The sequence below is a fragment of the Desmodus rotundus genome, chromosome 5 (assembly GCF_022682495.2).
Source record: "Desmodus rotundus isolate HL8 chromosome 5, HLdesRot8A.1, whole genome shotgun sequence".
Lineage (NCBI taxonomy): Eukaryota > Metazoa > Chordata > Mammalia > Chiroptera > Phyllostomidae > Desmodus > Desmodus rotundus.
The window spans coordinates 14,081,733-14,101,924 of NC_071391.1; the positions used below are offsets into that span (position 1 = coordinate 14,081,733).

At 54.5% G+C, this 20,192-nt stretch overlaps 1 protein-coding gene across 1 annotated transcript in view; it reads right to left on the minus strand.

The window, feature by feature from the left end:
• Window positions 1-263: 263 nt before the first annotated feature.
• The window catches only part of CRY2 (cryptochrome circadian regulator 2), a 32,971-nt gene continuing 13,042 nt past the window's right edge, over window positions 264-20,192 (minus strand). Inside the window, exons 5-12 of the mRNA XM_024558863.4 lie at window positions 19,764-19,852; window positions 14,052-14,192; window positions 12,609-12,920; window positions 12,193-12,344; window positions 11,876-12,078; window positions 11,484-11,576; window positions 10,221-10,360; window positions 264-2,477 (exon numbers count right to left, since the gene is read on the minus strand). Coding sequence (XP_024414631.2) covers window positions 10,221-10,360; window positions 11,484-11,576; window positions 11,876-12,078; window positions 12,193-12,344; window positions 12,609-12,920; window positions 14,052-14,192; window positions 19,764-19,852 — 1,130 coding nt within the window. The 3' untranslated portion in view covers window positions 264-2,477. The remainder of the gene's footprint in view (window positions 2,478-10,220; window positions 10,361-11,483; window positions 11,577-11,875; window positions 12,079-12,192; window positions 12,345-12,608; window positions 12,921-14,051; window positions 14,193-19,763; window positions 19,853-20,192) is intronic.

Here is a 20,192-nt window from a genome sequence, read left to right on the forward strand (position 1 = left end):
TCTGGGGTCTGGAGCGCTCTGTGCCCTTCTGGCTGACTGACCCCCAACTCTGACAAAGATCTGGAGCACCAGTTGCTCACCTAGGGGGATCCCCCTTCCTCCATCTCTCTCCAACCCTGCCTCCCTGCCACCTCCAAGGAGGGGTAAAAGGCTCCCAGTCCCAGCAGAACCAAGATGGTCTGACATAAGGCTTCACCCAGGCTCAGCCTTGCTGATTCCCAGGCCCCAGACGGCCCACAAATTGATGACAGCACAGCTTTGTTCAGACAGGATCAGACGTTTATGAAATAAGTGATATTCACAAACTGTGGGAGAAACACACCTTCCCTGCAACAAAAATCTCTGTATAAAGTACATTTTGCCTGCGACCATCTCTTCCCCATGGTGGCCCCTGCATCAGAACGTGGGCCAACGCTCTTTGGTAGCCCCCAGGGACACCTGGGCCAGGACAGGGGAGGCACAAAGCCATCGTGGCACTCCGGGCCCCTGGACACACCATTTCCCCACTCCTCCTAGCTCCGGGAGTGGACGGCTCCATTCTACTGGGAATGGGCCAGCATGCCACGGAGGGGGAAGTCGGGTTACGTGGTCTGGCCAACTTGTACCTTAAGGAAGACAGCATCATCAAATAGGCAGGAAAAGGGACTCATCCTGGTATTTGAAGGTGCTGCTAAGTAAGTAGTGACTCTGGCCCGAAGCCCCCTAGCCCCTGTTTCTCAGACCAGCCCTTCTAGGCTTGCTCTACCCCCCTTCTGCTGATAGCCCCCAGTTCTCTTTCCTCCTGGCTGGGGCTAGAGGAAAGGGGTATTCCCAACCCAAGGCTTGAAACACACTCCCCCACCTGTGCCCTGCCCCCCAACACAAGTGTGGGCCATTTCTAGTGAGGGTGACATACATATAACAGTAGGACTCTGAAGGCAGCTCTCTGGCTGAGAAAACCTGAGGACATCTCAGGAAGAAGCCTGTCAATGCGCTGGGCAGCTGAGGGACACGGGCCTGACCTCAGGGCTCTGGTCTGAGGACAGAGGACAGTGGACAGGGAGGCACAGGGCTGGGGCCAAGGGAGTTAACAGCTATGAGGCTGGGAAAGGTCACAGGGAGGTAGAGAGGAGAAAGGCCAGTGGCCAGCTTAATGTTACACGTGAGGACAGAAATCCAAAAAGGAATCAGCCTCTCAGCTATGAGTGCGCGAGCACGCACTCTCACACACACAAGCACACGCGCGCACACACACACACTTTGTGGCTCTAGTGCAGGCCACGGGGTGGAGGGAAGACTTGCTGCAGCTGACCACAGTCCTTGTTTTCATTCTTTCTCGGCACGGGCCTTCGCCAGTGGGAGGTTGAGGTGGGAGGCACAGGCCACTCCTGGAATGTAAGGCCTTGGCTTCTCTGGGTCCAACCTCCCGCCTGCTGCTTCTGGAAGGGCTAGTGTGCTGGGTGGGCTCTCTACTTGACCTTTCCCAACTGTCCCTAGCAGTGCCCACCCTGGCCCACCTGCCCGGGTCCCTGGTACCCAGCTACTGGTGGCGCTGGCATGGCAGCTTGGGCGCTGGCCACTGCCGGGCCCGGAAGCCTGCAGACCACAGACCAGGACGGCTTCCCTGGAGGGGTGTCAGCTGAGCTCAGCGGCAGCACTGTGGTGTCCTGGAGTGTGGCCGAGGAGTCCAGGAACCTGCCTCCCCCTGGGGGAGGTGCTGGGTCTCCATAGTCAGCTCTGAACTGGCTCTCAGCTTCTGGGGAAGCAACAGCGAGAGCTGGGACACTACTCCTAACCTTAGGTTTCCAGTCCCCAAGACGTGACTGTGCCTCCTAGGTTACTGTCTACAGTACCAGGCACACAGGACAGGTGCACGTCTGTGTGACGGCAGGAAGTTTTCAGATCTGTCCCCAGCCTTGTGCTCTGGCCTAGATGCCTGAGGAAGGGTCTGGAGGACCCCGGGGCAGGGAATTTTAAAATGAGATAGAAGCCAGACCAGGTGACTGTGTCTGGACAGCACCCATCCACTCCAGCTGCTCAGCTTCCAGGGCAGGACGGATTCAGCAGGGCTCTGGAGGAGAACCGGAAATGTCGCCCTCCACTCCTCAGTCCAATGTGAGGAGGCAGAGGGGAGGGGTTGGGGGAGGGGCAGGTGCCAGAATCCCAGCTAGGGTCCCACCACTTTTCTGTTCAGACAGGGCAGCTGGTTCCCAGGGACAGATGGTGGCTGAGAGTCACAGCCATGACCTCTAGCCTGGTGTCTGAAGGCTGAGGTGAAGCTGCTACAGGTACTTCTCCAGCCCAGGCAGCGTTCAGAATCACAAGAGTGTAAACAGATGCATGCACACACCAATAGGCACACCACTCCTTCCCCTGCACACGCGCGCACACACACACACGCTGGCTCGATCTGTCAGCGATCAGCTTTTCTGCAGGTTGTAGCCCACTGGCGGCTGCTCGGGCGCCCAGGCGTTGCTCACGGAGCCACAGCGCTGCCACTGAAAGAGAAAAACAAGTGCTAAAAGGGGCAGTCAGGAGGCTTCTCGGTTGCCCAGGGACAAAGCACCTCTGCCTGCTGCTCTGGGGATGCTCAGACAGGAGCTGGGGAGAGTGAACCACATGGGCCACAGCGCCTGGGGACAAGATGGTTGCTGGGATGCCACTGCGCGCCAGGGCACTGCCGCTACGAGGTGCCCACGCAGGGCCAGCTCTCCCCGGCAGACCCGCCGTGCCTCCCCTGGCTCAGGGCCGAGAGCGGCAGCAGCAGAGGGGAGGAGAAGGCCACGCGAGGCTCGTACGCGGCCTTGGGGGACCTTGCTCAGATATGACAAGGGCAATTTCTGAATCAAGGCAGAGTAGCTGCTGCCAGAAATGGAAAGTCAGAAAAAAAAAATGCCTGGAAGAGAAGTCAGCCGGGACCAGTGATTTTTGAAGATGAAGGCAATGGCTGAGTTTAGAAATTGCCACAAATAGATCAAAGGACCAGGGTCCTGTGCTAGAGGATTGAGGGGAGGAGAGAGGAGACACAAGGATGACTCATTTGAAAGATTTATAACATCTCGAATCTGGGGCAGAGGGAAGAAATGGCCTCATGCCTGATAACAGAAGCCGGGGAAGCCAGGCAGGAGGCTGGGCTGCCTGCTTAAACAGCCGTAGTGTGTCTGCGTGTGCCCGAGAGTGTGCCCAGGCACTCCGCGCGCTGTGGACAGTGTGCCAGTCTGCACGATGAGGGGCAGTACAAGGCGGCTTACTGAGCCTGGGGCAGGCACTACACACTGGGCTTGCGGCTGCATCGTCTCCCCAGTATTCCTACGTGAGTCCTGACCTCAGACTGTGACTGTTTTGGGAAACAGGGTCTCTAAAGAGGTGATTCAGTGAGGTGCCCTATGTACCCTCCCTGCACCACGCAAGTCATACAGCAAAAGGCGGACCCTAGTCCCATCAGGACTGCTGCCCTGGCAGGAGGAGGGGATCAGGACACAGGCAGCTCAGAGGGAAGACTGTGTGAAGAGGCGGCCGTCTGCGAGCCAAGGAGAGTGGCCTCGGAAGGACCGCGCCTGTGGGTCACCGCAATGTGAGACGTCCGGCCTCCTCTAAGTTGCCTGGTCTGTGGCACTTTACCATGGCTGCCCGAGCAAACAGCCCATTAGCCCGGAAGCGATGGCCCTTATTTTTACAGATGAGAAAACCGAAGCCAGAGGGGACAGATGACGCGCCCAGACCTAGGCATCCAGAGGCGGCAGAGCCAGCGCGGGAACCCCAGGCTGGTCTGACTCCCAAACCTGCGTGCTTACCACTAAGCAAGCTCTGTGTCACGGCGGGGCTCAGTCGGGCTTTCAGAAGACATAAAAAGAAGAAGTTCAGCGTGGTGGCATGATGACTAGTGTCTGAGCAACATACATGCAGGTCTGGGTGGTAACAGAGAAGGGAAAATGCTGCCGCGGGTCGACGACATGGCATTAGGGACTTAAAATCAGTCTCCCGACACGCGAAACCCTTTCAAGATGAACGTTAAATTTGAAGACGATTCTATCTGATTTTATCATCAGAGAATTTACCTAGAAGCTGGGTAAACTAGAGCAAATGGAGGAGCGGCCACCTGAGCAGGTCAGTGCCCCATTCTTTAAGGTGTGTATTCTTCTTAATAATTTTTGCCTTTACGCTTGGACTGTGACAACCTGGCTGTATATTTTCGCTACAATCAAATGTTACGAAAGTGCATCTATGGTCACTGGCCGTGGTGGGCCTCACACCCAGGCCTCTCTGGCTCCTGCTGTGAGGCCGGAGCGAGGGCTACTCTCCTGAAACGAGAAACTGCGGCACTGGCGCCACCACGTGCTCCCACCCGATGCCTCAGCTTCCTGTGTTTTCTTCACCTGCAGGCATGCGGGAGAATGAAGAGTGCTGGAAGATTCCCAGGACCAGGGCTCTCACTCTGAGTTTCCTCTAGGGGGTCCGAGGAGAGGCGTAAGGGGCAAGTGCACGAAGACCCTGAAGTTCTGCACATGTTTTCTTCTGTGTGTGAATAGGTGCAGCTTTCTGAGGAGAGGTTCCACCCTGCATCAGACTCACCGAAGCACGGTAACCCTAAAAGGGTTGAAGAGCCAACGCCTACACTTACGACAATAAGGGTGTGAGGGGCCCTCAGGCGGCTATAATGACAGCAGTTCAGACCCATGCAGACTCAGTCATGACTTAGCTATGGGGCAGGCTCATGAGGGGAGGTGGCAGTGTCCTGGCCTCAGATGAGTCCCAGCGACCCGAGTCCCTCTACGATGGCTCGAACACAAAAGCATGGCTAACTGAGGTTCGTAAGCACCAACTCGTCCCTGACAATGGAGCCTGTTCAACTAGCTACTCAAAGGTGCTTGATCAGCAGACAACTAGCTGGTCCCCGTGCTCTAGTCCTCAAGCTAAGGGACAGGTCTGCAGAAAAGGGGGCTGGGCATCAAGGAGGCCTCGCAGGAAATGCTGACAGAGCACGAAAGGAGAAGGAACAGCAGGCAGGGGAGAGGCACCTGGAAAACCGACTCATAAAACATGCACCGAAAAATCAATCTTCTGTTAGTCCAACTCTCTCAGCCTGTCGTTAATAGAAGAACACAGAAGCAGCTGGAGCACAAAATAAACTAATGATTGCCTCCTTCAGTGCGTGTGTCGTTAGGACGGCCCCCCGTATACCTGTGCCCTCACACCCCTTCCTGTCCATTGGATGCTACGAGAAACCCAAATCTGCAAGTCCCCCTCCCCCCAGCCAAGCCCAGGAGGGGCGTGCACACGTGAGCTGTGTCAGCAGAGGACACCACGCTGGCTCAAGGTCTGCAGGAGACTTTGGAGCCTGTAACCAAGTCTCAGCGTCATCCTCTCCCTGCCACACTGGGCGAGGCAGTGCCCGAGAACTTGAGAGCGTGCAGGGTTTGCCACCAGCTCCCAAGTTAGGAGCAGGGAGGCAGAGGCGCAGCCGGGCCTGGATGGCACACAGAGCTCAGCTCTTCACCTCGGTCTCACGTCTTGTGTCCACCATGCCCGTGCACCCTTCCTGCACCCTGGAAACCACACTGCAGAAGGGAAGGGGCCTCAGTCAGTCAATGGCCACTGAGTAAGTGTCAGGGAGTGTGAGGGGATGGAGCCCCGCCTTCTCATTTCCTGGTGGGAACTGGGAACCTTGGAACTGGGAACCGCAGAGCTGAGGCAGCTGGTGCGAAGGCTCCCAGGCCCTGAACTGAAGGACAAGATGCAGACACTTGCCAGGTGAGCGTGAAGCCAGGGCTCTTTTCCAGATGCCACACTGCCCGCACTACTGTGCCCCATTTTCCAGGCCGCCCAGTACCTTCCACACACTTTATTTCAGGTAAGGAGGGGTCTACCACTAAATAGGTGTCAAGAAGATTCCTATGAAGAGATGCCAGAAGTCCGGTTTCCCGCAGTGAGGCCCGCAGCTAACCGAGCTCTGGTAAACTGCCCAAGGGGGAGGGGAAGAGGTGATCCTTGGCCAAGAACCTTTTGTATTCAGTGGGGCTTCTCTCAACAGATCGCTATGTACCAGCAGAAAGGCAAATGGATCATGTGAGCTGTTCCCCCTGTGGTAAAATAATTGGACCCGTAAGAGAAATCTGTACACAATTGAGGCTAATGGAATCCTGAGCCGTCAGCAGCTTTGGGGATCACGGGTAGTAGCTGAAATGACAGCTATTTGGGGACTGGCTTATTTTTCAGTTAGACAAACACCGTACAATAAAGCCGAAGGCAGGAAAGACACTGGTGTGGGTCTGAGGTAAGCATGGAACCTGCCGATCTGAGGGCCTGTTTCCCCACAAGATCAGTTTAAAATGCAGGCCACTGTCTGCCCGCTGAGCGGCCACAGGCCCTCGGCATTAGAAATAACAGAATCATACAACTAGAGCACGCACAGCTTGATCAGAGCCTCAGAAGGCCCCAGATGGAGCCTTTAGGCCAGTACAGAACGATCATTCACACCTTACAGCGAAAGCGTCTCAGAAAGGTTACTCCCCTGACCCAAGGCACACGAGTGACACTGACAGGAAGGAGGGGAGAAAGGGGCGGTCTCCTGCCTGTCAGTGTAACACTGTAACGTGGGGCCACGAGGCCACTGCTCTGGGAACCCTCCGCCCAGCGTGCAGCTCTGACCGAAGGCACGGTCAACAACACCCTGGGCGGCACGTGTAAGACGGCAATGTCATTTCCCCTGCGCGGTGAATTGAACTCACTCGGCTTTTCACACAAGTTTTCATTTTCTTTCCCTAACGTGTTTGTTCAGGGGGTGCGGCAGGTGACATGGTGCCATTTTACAGATGAGGACACTGAAGAGTTTCAGGCCCACGGCTGTCACCAGCACGCAGTGACACACAAGTGCGCTCTCTCCTCTCGGGGGTCCAGAGAACACAGGGCTCTTCCCCAGGCTGTCTTGTCCTCCAACCTCCTGGCCCCCACTTCCAACCAATCAGCCATGATCAAGGTCAGAGCAAACCTTGAGAATCAGTCCTTAAGATCCCAAGAGGCTGATGGACATCTCCTGGACTACAAGGCAAGACTCAGGCCCTGACCTCTGCATGCTTGTAATGCCACCTGGAATCCCTGCTGCAGCCTCTTAGCTGGCTCCCTCCTGCCACCATTTCCTCTGCTGGTCGCAGCCCAGTGTCTGGCTAATCTTCCCAAAGGGCCAGTTTGAGTACGGCACTCTCCTGGTCCAACAGCCCTTAGCTCCCGCAGAGCACACCAAGGGCCCAGCTGCCTGGCATTTACGATGCTCCATGATCAGGCCCCGCTATGTAACCTTATGTTCTTTCAAAATAATAATGATGACAAGATCCATTATCACCGTCATCATCATCATCACAGCTATCATTTCCTGGGTACTCAGCCAGACACTGAGCTAAGTGCCTTGTGTATCATACACTCTTAGCTCTCCACACTTCCCAGATTTTGTTCAATGGGTCGTGAGCCTGGCCCTGACAATGGACCGTGATCGGTCTAAGTCAGCGATTCATGAAGTTCAGTCCCAGGTGGGAACCATCATCAACCTCTGGGAACTTGTCCGAAATGTAAATCCTTTTTTGTAAAATTTCTATTTATTGATTTTTAGAGGGGGGTGGGGGGGAGAGAGATCCATTTGTTGCTCACTTACTTATGCATTCACTGGCTGATTCTTGCATGTGCCCTGAGCAGAGATCGAACCTGCAACCCTCGTATACGGGGACGATGCTCTAACCGACTGAGTTACTGGCCAGGATGGAGATGCAGATCTTAGGTTCCACTCCAGACCTACTGAATCAGAAGCTCTGTGGGTGGGGCCCAGCAATGTGGCTTAAATTCTCCAGAGAATTCTGTTGCTCACTCAAGTTGAAAAACCAATGGTCTGAACTGCTCTGATCTGGACAAGCAGGATCCCTACTTCCCATCTTGGGGGTGGCTCTATCACCCAGTTCTGGCTCAGGAGACCAGTGTGAAAAGTTAGGGGAGGGTATTCTGGAAAAGCTTTTATTTTCTTCATAAAATAAAGAGAGGCAACCCCTGACAGCCCTCATAATGTAAAACTGCAACCTCCCCTGTGCCCTAACCTTTACTTTCTATCTTCTTATCCAACTTTACTTTTTCTTTATACAGCTTAGGGCCTCTTTATTTCTTTATTTTTAGAGAGAGGGGAAGGGAGGGAGAAAGAGAGGGAGAGAAACATCAATGTGTGGTTGTCTCCTGAGTGCCTCCTACTGGGGACCTGGCCTGCAACCCAGGCATGTGTTCTGACTGGGAACTGAAACTGCGACCCTTTGGTTCACAGGCTGGCACTCAATCCACTGAGCCACACCAGCCAGGGTGAGCCTCTTGACATATTTTGTATCTATTTGTTTATTGTCTGGCTCCTCCCACTAAGAGTACCCAAGAGGAAAGGAACGTTGTAAGTTATGTTCATATTCCAATGCCTACAATCCCAGTGTCTGGCAAATTGTGATCACTTAATATATGTTTACTAAATGAATGGGTACAGCTGCCTCTGCTATTCCTTCTTTTTCCTGTTTTGGATGAGAAATTGATGGCTGAAGCTGTGGCAGCCACCTTGAGTCCATGAAGCAAGAGACTCTCAGGAAAGCTGATGCTGGCATTGCTAAACCACCAAACCCAAACCAGCAACACCCAGCTCTGGGCCTGTTGTTAGGTAAGAAAATAAATCCCTATTTGTTTTAGATACAGTAGTCAGGTTTTCTACTCCCAATAGCCCCATTCATTCCTAACTGGCACTTACATTTAATTATTTAATCTTTGCCAACAGCAACCTAATTTATAGGTAAAGAAACTGAGTCTCAAAGTGGTTAAGTAATCTGGACAAGATCACTTAGTCATCGAGCTGTTTTTCTGTGGGTAATGCCCTCTAACTCCAAACCACCTTTCAGGCCTCCAGTGTAAACTTCTGTATTGGATATGCCCTGGTCACTCCAGCCCACCAATAGCTGCTGTGTGATGAGTGTGTAGAGCCTGTATCATCTGTCTAGGAATCGTAAGTCACTGGTCTCTTTTTTCTGTTAAATCCTTATGGGTACGCGTCACATCGCATTTTATATGCCGTATGCTCCCCTTCCTCACACACCTGTTGGCAACAATTTCATGCTGAATTGGATGCCATTAGCTTACTGAGCGGCCTTGGCCTGGACATTTAACCTGTCCTTTGGTGCTCTCACCTGGAAGTCAGAATATCAGCCTGGCAAGTGCCAGATCTGTAGAACAGAATGAACTTTGCTTAGAATTACAGAGCTAAGAGATAACTAAGAGATCAGTATCTAAGGCTGCCGGTGTTCCTAAACAAGATAGCACAAATCTGTCACCAGCAACAGCTGGGACAAAGAGCCTGGAGGGGTAGGGGGCACAAGCATCAAACACTTGCTGTCTCACTGCATTCCAGGCTGGACACTTAAACCAATGGCCCCGCCTAGCCCCGAAGTGGAGGGGTTTGGCAAAAAGAATCAATCAGCTCCATGGAGAAAATCACCCTTCAATCTCACGATGCACGCACCACTGAGGAACAGCCTCAAATGAGGACTCAAAGAGGCCAATAATTGATATTTCTCCAAGAAAGGCATAAGAGACCCTTCCTGCTCTAGGGAAGGAGGACTCAGGTTTGTCTTTTTTTAAACAACTTTCAGGGGGTTTCCAAAAAAGATGAGTGCCAACAGGAAAGCAGAGAGCCAAGGCCACGATAAGGTGAGAGTGGAGGGGCGGCCGTTAGGAAGCACAGACGATAGGGAGTCCTGACTGCTGGTCCTGCTGGTGGGGCTGGGCTGCGGGAGCCTCTCTCCTGAAGCAAGTGCTGCCCTCCCCTGGCCTGTCTATAGAACACAGCCTAACCAGGGCAGGGGCGGGGGATGGCAGAGGGGCCTTGAGCACCCTCAGACCCTACCACAGGGCCACTTCTCCCACAGCTTCACTTCCGGGCCTCTGCTTGCTTTGTTGGATTTGCCTCACTTTGATAAGTAGAAAGAGCCCCGCTCTATCCCTAATTTTTTCTCCTTAGTTGGCAAAGAAAGGGTTGGCAAATTAAATTTTAGAAGATATAGAAGTCAGAATGGTAGAATTTTTTAACTGAAGCCCTAAAGAATCATGCACTGCCCACCAATTTTTAATCCAGTGTGCTGGGTTTTAGCCTTCAGCTGGAAAGCAAGTAGTTTTCCCAATGGCCCCCACCTCTCTCCCACCTTCCCTCCTGAGGCTGACTCTAAGCTGCTGTCACTCACTCAGACGTCCCTGCTCTGCAGCTCTGGGGCAGGCAGCTCGGCCACCCTGGCCCGTTTGCTGAGTTCTTCCCCAGGTGGCTCCTCGGCGGCTTCCAGCTTGCGTTTGGGGGACGCTGGGCCAGTGGGCAGCGGCCTTGGGCCTGCGGGAAAGCGGGTCAAAGGGTCACTCACACAGACTGGGCATAGAGCCAAGATGGCCTGAGACTGCGATGGCAGCCCTTCAGGGGCAGGGTGCCCGTGCATCAGTGCCAGGCTGGCACGCTGCTCCTCAGGCCGGACCCTCGGCCTTCCGTTCAGCAATGACCTTGTACAAGGACAGCACAACTGGAACTGCTGGGCAGCAGAGCCAGCGTCTGGGCCCCGCATCTCACGGGCTGCAGGGCTGGTTTGGCCCGTCTGCTGTCCTTGCTCAGAAGTTGAGGCAGGAAGGAGCAGCGCCCTCACCAGGCTTGCTGAGCAAACTAGAGAAGCCCCGGGAGTCCTGGCCTGTCCCACCTTCCTGATCTTCATCCAGAGCCCAAGGAAGCACGTTAAGAAGGCGCCAAGTCTATCTATTTCTCTCTTTCCTGCCACCACTGGGCCATGCTGCCATCGCCTGCCTGGACAACTGCAGTCGCCTCCTTTCTAGCCTCCCTGCACTCACTGCTGCCCACACTGTCCCCACCACACAGCAGGCACGGTGAGCATTGTAAAACGTGAATCAGACTCAGCCCCCGCCCCGCTGGCCCACTGCCAGTGCCTTCCCAGTGCGCTGACGACAGAACCCGCATCCCCCTCGTGGGCACCGAGCCTACACAATGCTGCTCCTGTTACATTTTGTCCTCATGTCTCCTTCCAGCTCCTCTCTCGGGGCATGCCAGCCGCACTGGCCTCCCTGCCGTTGTTCTTTGAATGGGCTAAGCTCGTTCCATCTCTAGGCCTTTTTCTGCTTTTCCCTTTGGGGGAATGCTCTTCCCTCGGTCCTTGAAAAGGCTGGCTCTGCTCACTACTCAGGCCCCTGCTCGGAGAGGCGATCCCTGACTATGCCAATATGAAGTGACCTGAAGTAACCCCCTGCCCCAGCCCTTCTCTTACCAGGTCCCTCACTTTTGTTTTCCCGGAAGCACTGTTATCAGAAGTGATCTGCATGGTTCCTTCCCTGTTTGTGCTCCACTGGGGCCCAAATGTCTGGCCTTTGCCATCAGCCCTCAGTGACAGAAGTGGTGGCGGTCCTGCAGGGCCCTTGGGATGGACACGGGCCACGGCAGGCCAGCTGCTACTCACCTGCACTGCTCGTGCTCCCCGTCTGGTTCGAGCTGGGCTCTGCCACCGGGTTGCTGAGGTCCTCCATGCAGGAAGGGACGGACGCCAGTAGACCTGGGAGAGAGGCAGGGGAGTACTCAAAATGCACCCTCATGGGACTGCCGAGGGCTGTGGGGCAGGTGCAAACGAGATGGGGGTCCTCATGACTACTCAGAAGCCTGATCCAGCCCCGTGTGCAGTATCCTGGGCAGTGGGGAGGTATGTCGGCACAGTGGCCGGGAAGACAGCACTCAGTCTCCCTTGGCAAATCTCTGACATCCCCACCTACCCCCCCCCCCCCCCCCCCCGGAGCCCACAGGTGCTGCCCCTCCCCTCAGCGAGCTAGGGCTGGCGGGGAAGCCGTGGCTCCTTACAGAGTCCCCGATAGCGAGAGAGCTGCTGGTAAATCTGCTTCATTCGCTCGATGTTGAGCCGGCTGGTCTCAGCATGGTTGACGATGGGCCGTGGGTAGTCCACACCGATGATGCACTTGGCAGCCTTCTGAATCGACTCTGGGGCATTCCAGGGCTCATAGATGTATCTCGAAGGGAACCCTTTCAATTTGGGCAGGTATCGCCTGAAACAGACAACCTGTCAGCACACCGGAACCCTCCTTCAAAGGATCAATAGTCACCCATCCTAGGCAGGGGCCGCAGTGGCTGGGAGGCAGCACGCCTGGTCTGTGCCCCACCTGATGTAGTCACCGCTGGGGTCCGTGCGGCGGCCGAAGCCCACAGGGCAGTAGCAGTGGAAGAACTGCTGGAAGAAGGCGCTGCAGGACAGCCACATCCAGCTGCCCGCGTTCACGCTGAAGTCCGCGTCCAGGAGCAGCTCATCGAACACCTAGGTGGGGCAGGGTGGGGCATCAGTCTCCAGGGGCACCTACTGCGGTGGCTCTCCCCAGGTCACCATATGCCTCGCGGAGAAAAGAGTTGAAGCCCTTCTGCTGGAAATCCCCATCTGTGCCCTCTGAGCCTGCAAGGAGGACTTGGAGGGGGTCTCCTGGTCCCAGGGGTCCCACCCCATCCCCCAGCACAGGGGGGCTAGCTACCCTTGGCTGGGCCCGACAGAGGACACAGGCCAGCTCCCCGATGAGCGAGCACTCACCCGGACCCCGCTCTCCCAGCTGACCCAGAGGTCCCCGCGGGTGAGGAAGCAGGCCACGGCGTGCCGGGCCAGATGGTGGATCCAGCCCTCCTGCCTCAGCTGGGTCATGATGGCGTCAATCCAGGGGAAGCCTGTCTTGCCCTCGGCCCACTTGGCCAGGGCCTCAGGGTTGCGGTCCCAGGGGATCTGGATGCAGATGGGGTTCCCCTCCATGCGGTCAAACCTGGGGTTGTTGGTGGCTGCCGTGTAGAAAAACTCTCGCCACAGGAGTTGCCCAAACAGGGAGAGAGGGGGTGTGCTGTTCCGCTTCACCTGGGGGTGGGAGGGGCACGTGGATATTAAAGCCCAACGCTCATCACCGTGTCCCCAGGCCTCTCCCACAAAGGGAGCTGCCATGAACCCGGTTGCTTTAAACCCCCTGCACAGGTGGAAGGACTAGGCCCTAGAAGAAGCAGCACAATGTGCCCCCAGCTAAAACCCCTGGGTGCTGGCTGTGCTGGCTCCGAGCAATGAGGATGCTGTAGAGCGGTGGGCAGGGGAAAGGCCGTCACTGCTGAACTCTGCACTGGGAACCGAACTCCCCAGACTGGGCGAAAATCCTTGTCCTCGAGGGCTTCCCTGTTCGGCTCCACTTTCTAGAACATCAAAGGGACTTTTCCCCTCACCACACATACACAAGTGCTCTTAGTCTAGCTCCTGCTTATGTAAGTCACACATAATAGCCTGGGTCTGGGACCCCAAGGGAATTAAGAGATCAGACCTGCTACTCATGACTTTCCTGAAATCACAAGATTACCCACTAAATCCATCAAAGCCCTCACCTGCCACAGAATCCGGATACAGGCAAGGACACGGAGGCCTGGAACAATCTGAGTAGTTGGTGTGTCGCCCTCTCCCTGCCTGGGGATTGTCATGGGGATATTTGCCCACGGTCTACATGGCCTGGCCCTGCATGCAGCCCTCCGGGCCTTCTCCTCATCCCTGAAGGGCCACTGCCAGCCCTCCTGGGCTCCCCTTTCAGGGCTCTGCACACAACCCCAACGGGGCTGCTGTGCTCTTCAGCTGAGGACTGGCGCCAGCCTTGCCCTCCCTGCCTCCCACCTCGAGTCCTCCCCCGCCACCACCCACCTGCTGCCAGTAGACCTGCCACCTCTAGGGACACACCCTGAGGTCAGCTTTTCCGCCTGTCCTGTTCTACCTGTTAACCTGGACTTTACGCAGATCGACAGTTTGGGCTGCACTCGGCCCTGCCAGCTCTTGGATACGGGCTCTCCCCACCTTCTCTGACTCCGTGCACACTGAAGCACCTCCAAAATCCACAACCCACGCCTCACCCCCGGGGCCAGAGGGAAGGCCCCTTTTTACGGTGGCTGAGTGGTCTGGAAGGCCCTGTCCACCCTGCTGCACCTGGAGGCAGGGCGTGCCACCCTCCCGTGCCCTCACCTTTTTATACAGGTCCCACAGGCGGTAGTAGAAGAGGCGGCAGGAGAGGCAGCCGAAGCGCAAGTAGGGGCTGAGGCCCGTGGGGCTGGCCAGCAGGGAGTTGGCATTCATTCGGGGTCTCTCGTAGTTGGCAACCCAGGCCTGCGGTGAGAGAGCAGGCAAAGAAAGGCAAGGCCCAGACGTTACAGAAGGACAAACTGAGGCCCTAGTGGTTACGGAGTTCACCTGCGGTTACTGAACAGAAAGGCCAGAGCCAGGACTTGCGCACTGCGCTCCTTAATGCTGGTCGAATTTCTGACGGAACCATCATTTGGCCGAAAAATTAGGCCCAAGTTCTTGCCCTGACTGTGCTGTTTAACTTCTGGTGTCATGGGAACAAGTTATGTAGCCTCTCGGTTACTTCTCTATTACATGAGAACGGAGTTCCCACCTCCCAGGGATTAAATAAAACAACAGAGGGAAGAATCCTGTGAGCACTGAATGGCGTGTGAGCATATGGAGGAAAGGACAAAAGGCCCCCACCTCAGAGGAAAACCACCCGTCTCCGTCCCCACTCCTGTCACGGGCCGCTGAGGCTGCTGCTGCCCTGCAGCTACCCAGGGACCTTCGTTCCACACTGGCTGCAACAGGAGGGGCCCCCCACCCATTCCTGGGGATCCACGATGTCACTGACTTCTGGGGCCATTTGTCATATGGGGTTATCGGACTTGTTTTTATCAACTGCTGCTGGCATCGCTCTTTACTTCACGAAGTGCCGTTAGAGGTGTCTCTCATTCGATCTTAAGGACCCTCCGAGGCAGCCTGTACCATTACCTCCTTTCGAAAATGATGAAACTTAGCTCGAAGGGTGACATGGCCCTTCTGGGTTACAGAGGAGACAAGAGGCAGGGCTGGGGAGATTCAGCTTCTGACCCCAGAGTCCAGTCTCTCTCCGCTACACCTGATAACTATGTTCCCTCTCTCAACCTCTCACACTCCTCTTCTCTTCGTGGAGACTAACCATTTCGCAAGTGCTGCACCCTCTTTAGACCTGCTACCGCACACTTTACTCAGTTAAACCACCAAGTCTACCAACTCACCTGCATCCACACCTACCCCTGCCCCTCCTGTGAGCCTGCCCCAGGCCACAGCCTCCACCGGGCTCTGCAGCTCTCCCTTCTCTTGTACATTCCATATCTCTCTCCAGATCCCATGCCAAGAATATTGGGGATATGACCTCATTTCTTTGCAGACAAAAATAAAGGACTTCCAGTAACCCTGTGGACCTCTACTTCGCCCTGTGGGCCCCTTTCCTCGCTCACAGCCAGCCTCTCCCTTCCCCCACACCCACCTCTACTTTCTAGCCAAGCCTCATCCAGCTTCGCCTTTACCACTCCCACCAAGCCGGTTCCCACCACGTCGCTGTGACTTGCATGCATGGATCCTGCAGGCATTTTCTGTCCTTGGATTTCCACACCTCTCAGCAGCGCCTCACCCTGCTGACCGCCTACCCTGTCCGTGCCCTCTGGACTCTACACACTCCTGGTGCTGCCCACCTGCCTGGTCACTCTCACTCACCGCCCCTCCTGACCCTCAGCATCCCGGGTTCTGTCCTAGGTCCTCCACTCAGCTGTGCTCCTGGGTGAGCTCGGCCAGCCCCATGGTCCTCAGACTACCTCTGCAGACTGTCCTCATGTCTGTGCCCCAGCCCAGACCGCTCACCTGGACCCCCAGAGCACTCCATCCAACTCCCTGCTGGACAGCCTCCAGGCACCTCAAGGGTAACAGGCTCTTTTCTTTAAACTTCCTTTCCAGTGGCACTCCCCATTGCAGAAAATGCACCTCGCTGCCCAAGCCACTGGCCTGGCCATCACCGTTGACTCCTCTCTCAGCCAGTCCTGTCAGGTCTACTGTCCAAACAGTTCTCACACCTGTCCTTCTCTCTCCATTCTCTATTGCTGCCGACCAGGTTCGGGCTGGGGGCATATCTAGTCTGGACCACTGTGGCAGCCTCCTAGCTGACCTGCCGCATCTACTCTTGTCCCCTCTGGTCTAGTCTTCCCCACTGGGAACAGAATGATCATTCAGAATGCCCATCCCTTAGGACAGGAAGTGCACTGGGCTTCCTATTATTCTCAGGATAGAGTCCCAAGTCTCCCACCTGACTTACAAGCTCCCCACAGTCTGGGTGGGCCGTCTTTCTACCTTCAGCTCTCGTGACCCTTCTGTAAGCACCCTGTGCCCATTCGCCTTTGCATGTGCAGCGCCCTTGGCCTGGGACTCGGTCTTCCTCTCCACTCACCTTCCCTCGGCTAACCTGGACTCCTCCTTCAAGTCTCAATCTGAAGGCCACGTTCGCAGCAGGTGCCCCCTCGGCTGTTAGGTTATGTACCCCTAATTGACTCGAGGTCTACTGGCCTGCTCACATCCTTGCTCCCCTGGCTTTGAAAACCTTTTTTAAGTGAAACACAGTTAAAGAAAACACACAGATGTGTGGCTTAATGAATCATCCTAAGGTGAACACTGCCAGGAATGAGAACTTTGCTGGCTACCCCGGAAGCCCATTTAAATAAACGCTCATCCCTGCCCTGTAAGTGACCGCTCACCCACCTCCCATAATAATCACTTCCTTGCATTTGAAAGGTTTATATTTTTCTATTTTTGCAAAGCGTATGTAACCCACCCCACCATTCTTTTAACATTGTTTCTATAAATGATGACTTGTAAATTCACGTATCATGTATCCATCATGTTTGCTTAAAGGATTGTGGGAGCTAATCTCAAAGTAAGCAGACTCCAGCCCTCAGGCACTTTGGCTCCAGGAGATTTGATCACCTTCAACCCTAAAGCGGAGATGATGAAAACCAGACCTTTGCTTGACTGGCTCCAAGATGGTTATTGGAGCAGACTTGCCCACAGCACCCTCGACAGAAAGCCCACACTCCACTCCCTCCCTCCAGTTTCCTCTGTCCTGCCTTCCCCTTCCCTGTTCATAAAAACCCCTGCCTGCACTGAGATGCAAAGATGGTCTTTGCGACATGGTCTGCGTCTTCTCAGGCTGCCAGCTCTTGAATAATTCGACTTCTCTTGCACCAGCCATTGCCTCTCAGTCACTGGCTTTTTGGGCGGCAGGGAGCTGAACCTGGGTTTGGTACCACATATTTGGAAAGAAGGGCTTTATCACAGTTATTCCTTGCATTTTTGTTTTATTTTTTGCCTCCAAACATACATCCACGGGTACTATAGGTTAGCCTGGGCCATCTAAGAAACTTTGATGTGTTATTTAAGTTTCTCTTATTCTATGAACTTCCTGTCATTTCTTTTCCTTTCAGTTTTTCTGTGGAAGAACCCCAGCCACTTGCCCAGTCCCAACTCCGAGCCTGGACTACGCTCACTGCACACTCACGGTGCAGCTCCACACCCCTGTCCTGTGGCTGCCTGCCAACTGGTGACTGCTACCAGAGACTGGATCACACTCAGATTTATCTCTTTGGCCAGACTACAGGGGAACACAACATGATGCTTGATTTCCTCTCTTTATGGCATAACCAAGTCATTGACGCATAACGTGTCATCCTTGGGGGTTGCAAAACGGTGGTATTCTAATTCTAAACGGTGGTGTCATTCTTTTTCATTCAGTAATAGATTACTTTCACAGAGAGGTGCTTGTTCTCATCTACTATTGGGCAGCCTAGTGGCAAGGATCATACAGTGTGCCCACCCAGGACAGCACCCCTTCCCCAGCCAGAGTGACTGAGTCAAGAATAGTCACATGACCCAAGCCAGGGCAATGAAAACACTCCCTGGGACTTCTTCTGGAACTTTTGGGAATGGGGCACACACTTTCCTCTGGTGCTACTAAGCAGATTGAAAACAAGCTGTTGGTGATCACCTTTGCCATTGGTCAAGGAAAGCCTGTCTGAGAATGAAACAATACAGAGGAAAGCAGAGCTGAAAGATGGAGAATGTATTCCCGGCAGCACTATTTGGACAGCTTGATCCAGCTATGCCTGAAGGACCCTTGGCTGTGTGAGTTAAAAGAACTCCTTTTTTAAAAGCCAACTTGCAAACGAGAACTGATTAATACAACCCTTCTGTTCTTTGCTCCCATAACCCTCTGAACCACTCAGCACTCTGTAATTCCTTGTTTCATGTCTGTCATCTCCAACAGACTGTGCTTCTGGAGACAGGCTCCATGCCTGTCTTCTTGGGCAGTCTTTCTAGCAGCTAGATCACCCTGACAAGAGTAGATGCTCACCTCAGATTTGGAGAACTGAAGAAGTTAAAATAACCCCCCTGCCATGAGGTCAAACTCCTGTCCATCAGGTACTTCTTGTTCTCCCAGGTGTACAGGACCTGGCACTCCTGAGTGCAAAGGGTCCTGACTTAAGGCCCCATGACAGAAGAGGCCCTTCAGGCCTGTGTGGAAAGGGACCCGGGACTTGATGATCTCAGGGGCATTCCTCTACAAACTGCCTTTAAGGTGATAACAATCCAATCCACAGGGCCAGCCAGAAGCTAGGTCTTTAAGTCTTATTCTGCTTCTGCCATCCCATTTGTCATCTCTACCCTTTTGTCCCCTTGGCCCACCTTTGTCTTCAAACATGCCAAGAATCTCTGGGGAGAGCTGCTGACGTGGACACAGACAGCTGGTTCCCTCGCAGCCCAGCCAAATGGGGGCATCAAGGCTGCTGAGCCTCAGGGAGGCTGGGCCCCAGCACCTGCAGGACTGAGAAGCATTCTTCCCGAGTAGGCCTGTTGTGGGTCCTTGTTCCGTGGTTCCCTTGTTCCCACCTAGCCTCTGAGCAGGAGCAGAACAAGTTGTGACTTTAGGGGCCAAATCCACACACTAGTGGCAGGGGGCAGGAAACTAGAAGCCGACTGCCCTCAGACATGAGAACCTTTCTTTTCTGCTCCTCTAGCCCCAGGGTGGTGGGGCCAATTCCCACTTCACTAGGAGGGGGGCCGTTTGTTCTCTGAGTCCAAGCAAATGGAAACCCATGCCTTGGAGGGGACCCAGCAAAAGGTGGGAAGACACATAAACACAAAATAATTAATCTCGTGGACTTTACTGGTCAGATACCCTCTTTGTAAGGGGAACGTGCTCACGGATGAACGAGAGCAATCGAACGCAAGTGTCAGACTCACACAGAATGAGATCTTACTCTACTGCTTACTAACTATGTGACCTTAGGCAAGTTTCACAACCTCTCTAAGCCTTAGTTTCCTAATCTACAAAATGGAGAGCTGAATACCTACCTTGTAGGGCTGCTGAAAGGATTAAAGAAAATAATGCAGCAGGTACTTGACCCAGAAATGCTTAGCCCAGTGACCAGAGAGGGTAAGCACTCACTGAATGGTAGCTGCTGTTATTGCTGCTGTCGCTATGGCCATCAAGAAGAGTTTTCTTCTTCTTTTAAAAAGATTTTATTTATGTATTTTCAGACAGAGGGGGAGGGAGGGAGGAAGAGACAGAGAGAAACATCGATGTGCGAGAGAAGCATCGATTGGCTGCCTCTCACATGCCCTAAGCCAGGGACCCGGCCGGCAACCTTTCGCTCGGCAGGGCGGTGCCCAACCCACTGAGTCATGCCGGTCAGGGTGAAGGTTTGTATTTTTCAACCACTTTGAGCTAAGAGGCACTAAGGGACATGAACCTGACCCAATACCTGCCCCCAAAACTGCATGGATGCCAACATCTGAAGTTCTATGTCTCAGAAATGAGGGCCGTACCTTCCGTTCCAAGTGCTTATCCAGGCGGGCCAGAGCTTCCGTCTCTCCTCCTTGCCAAACAGCTGGGCCCAGCCCTTCCGTGGGGAACCCTGCAAGAGGAGGAGCAGGTCACAGGGCTGCAGGTCAGGCCGTTCCCGTGCTGGCTCAGCAAGTCTTGGCACACTGGTCTGCTCCTTGAGCTTTGCAAGCACTGAGCCGCAGTGTTCTTGGTGCCACTGGGGCCGAGACAGTCTGTAACGTCCCCGTGTTTTCTAGGTCTCTTCCCACTGTGACTCTTTCCTCTCCTTTCCCTTGCCTTGCCCTCCCAGCCACTCCTTCCAGGCAGAGGAGAGCAATCCTGGACGGGTCACCCTTTCAGGTTAGCTGGCAACAACCATGGTTTTCAGGTGAGAAAGCTAATTTTGTTCAGATCAAAAAATGGGGGCGAGG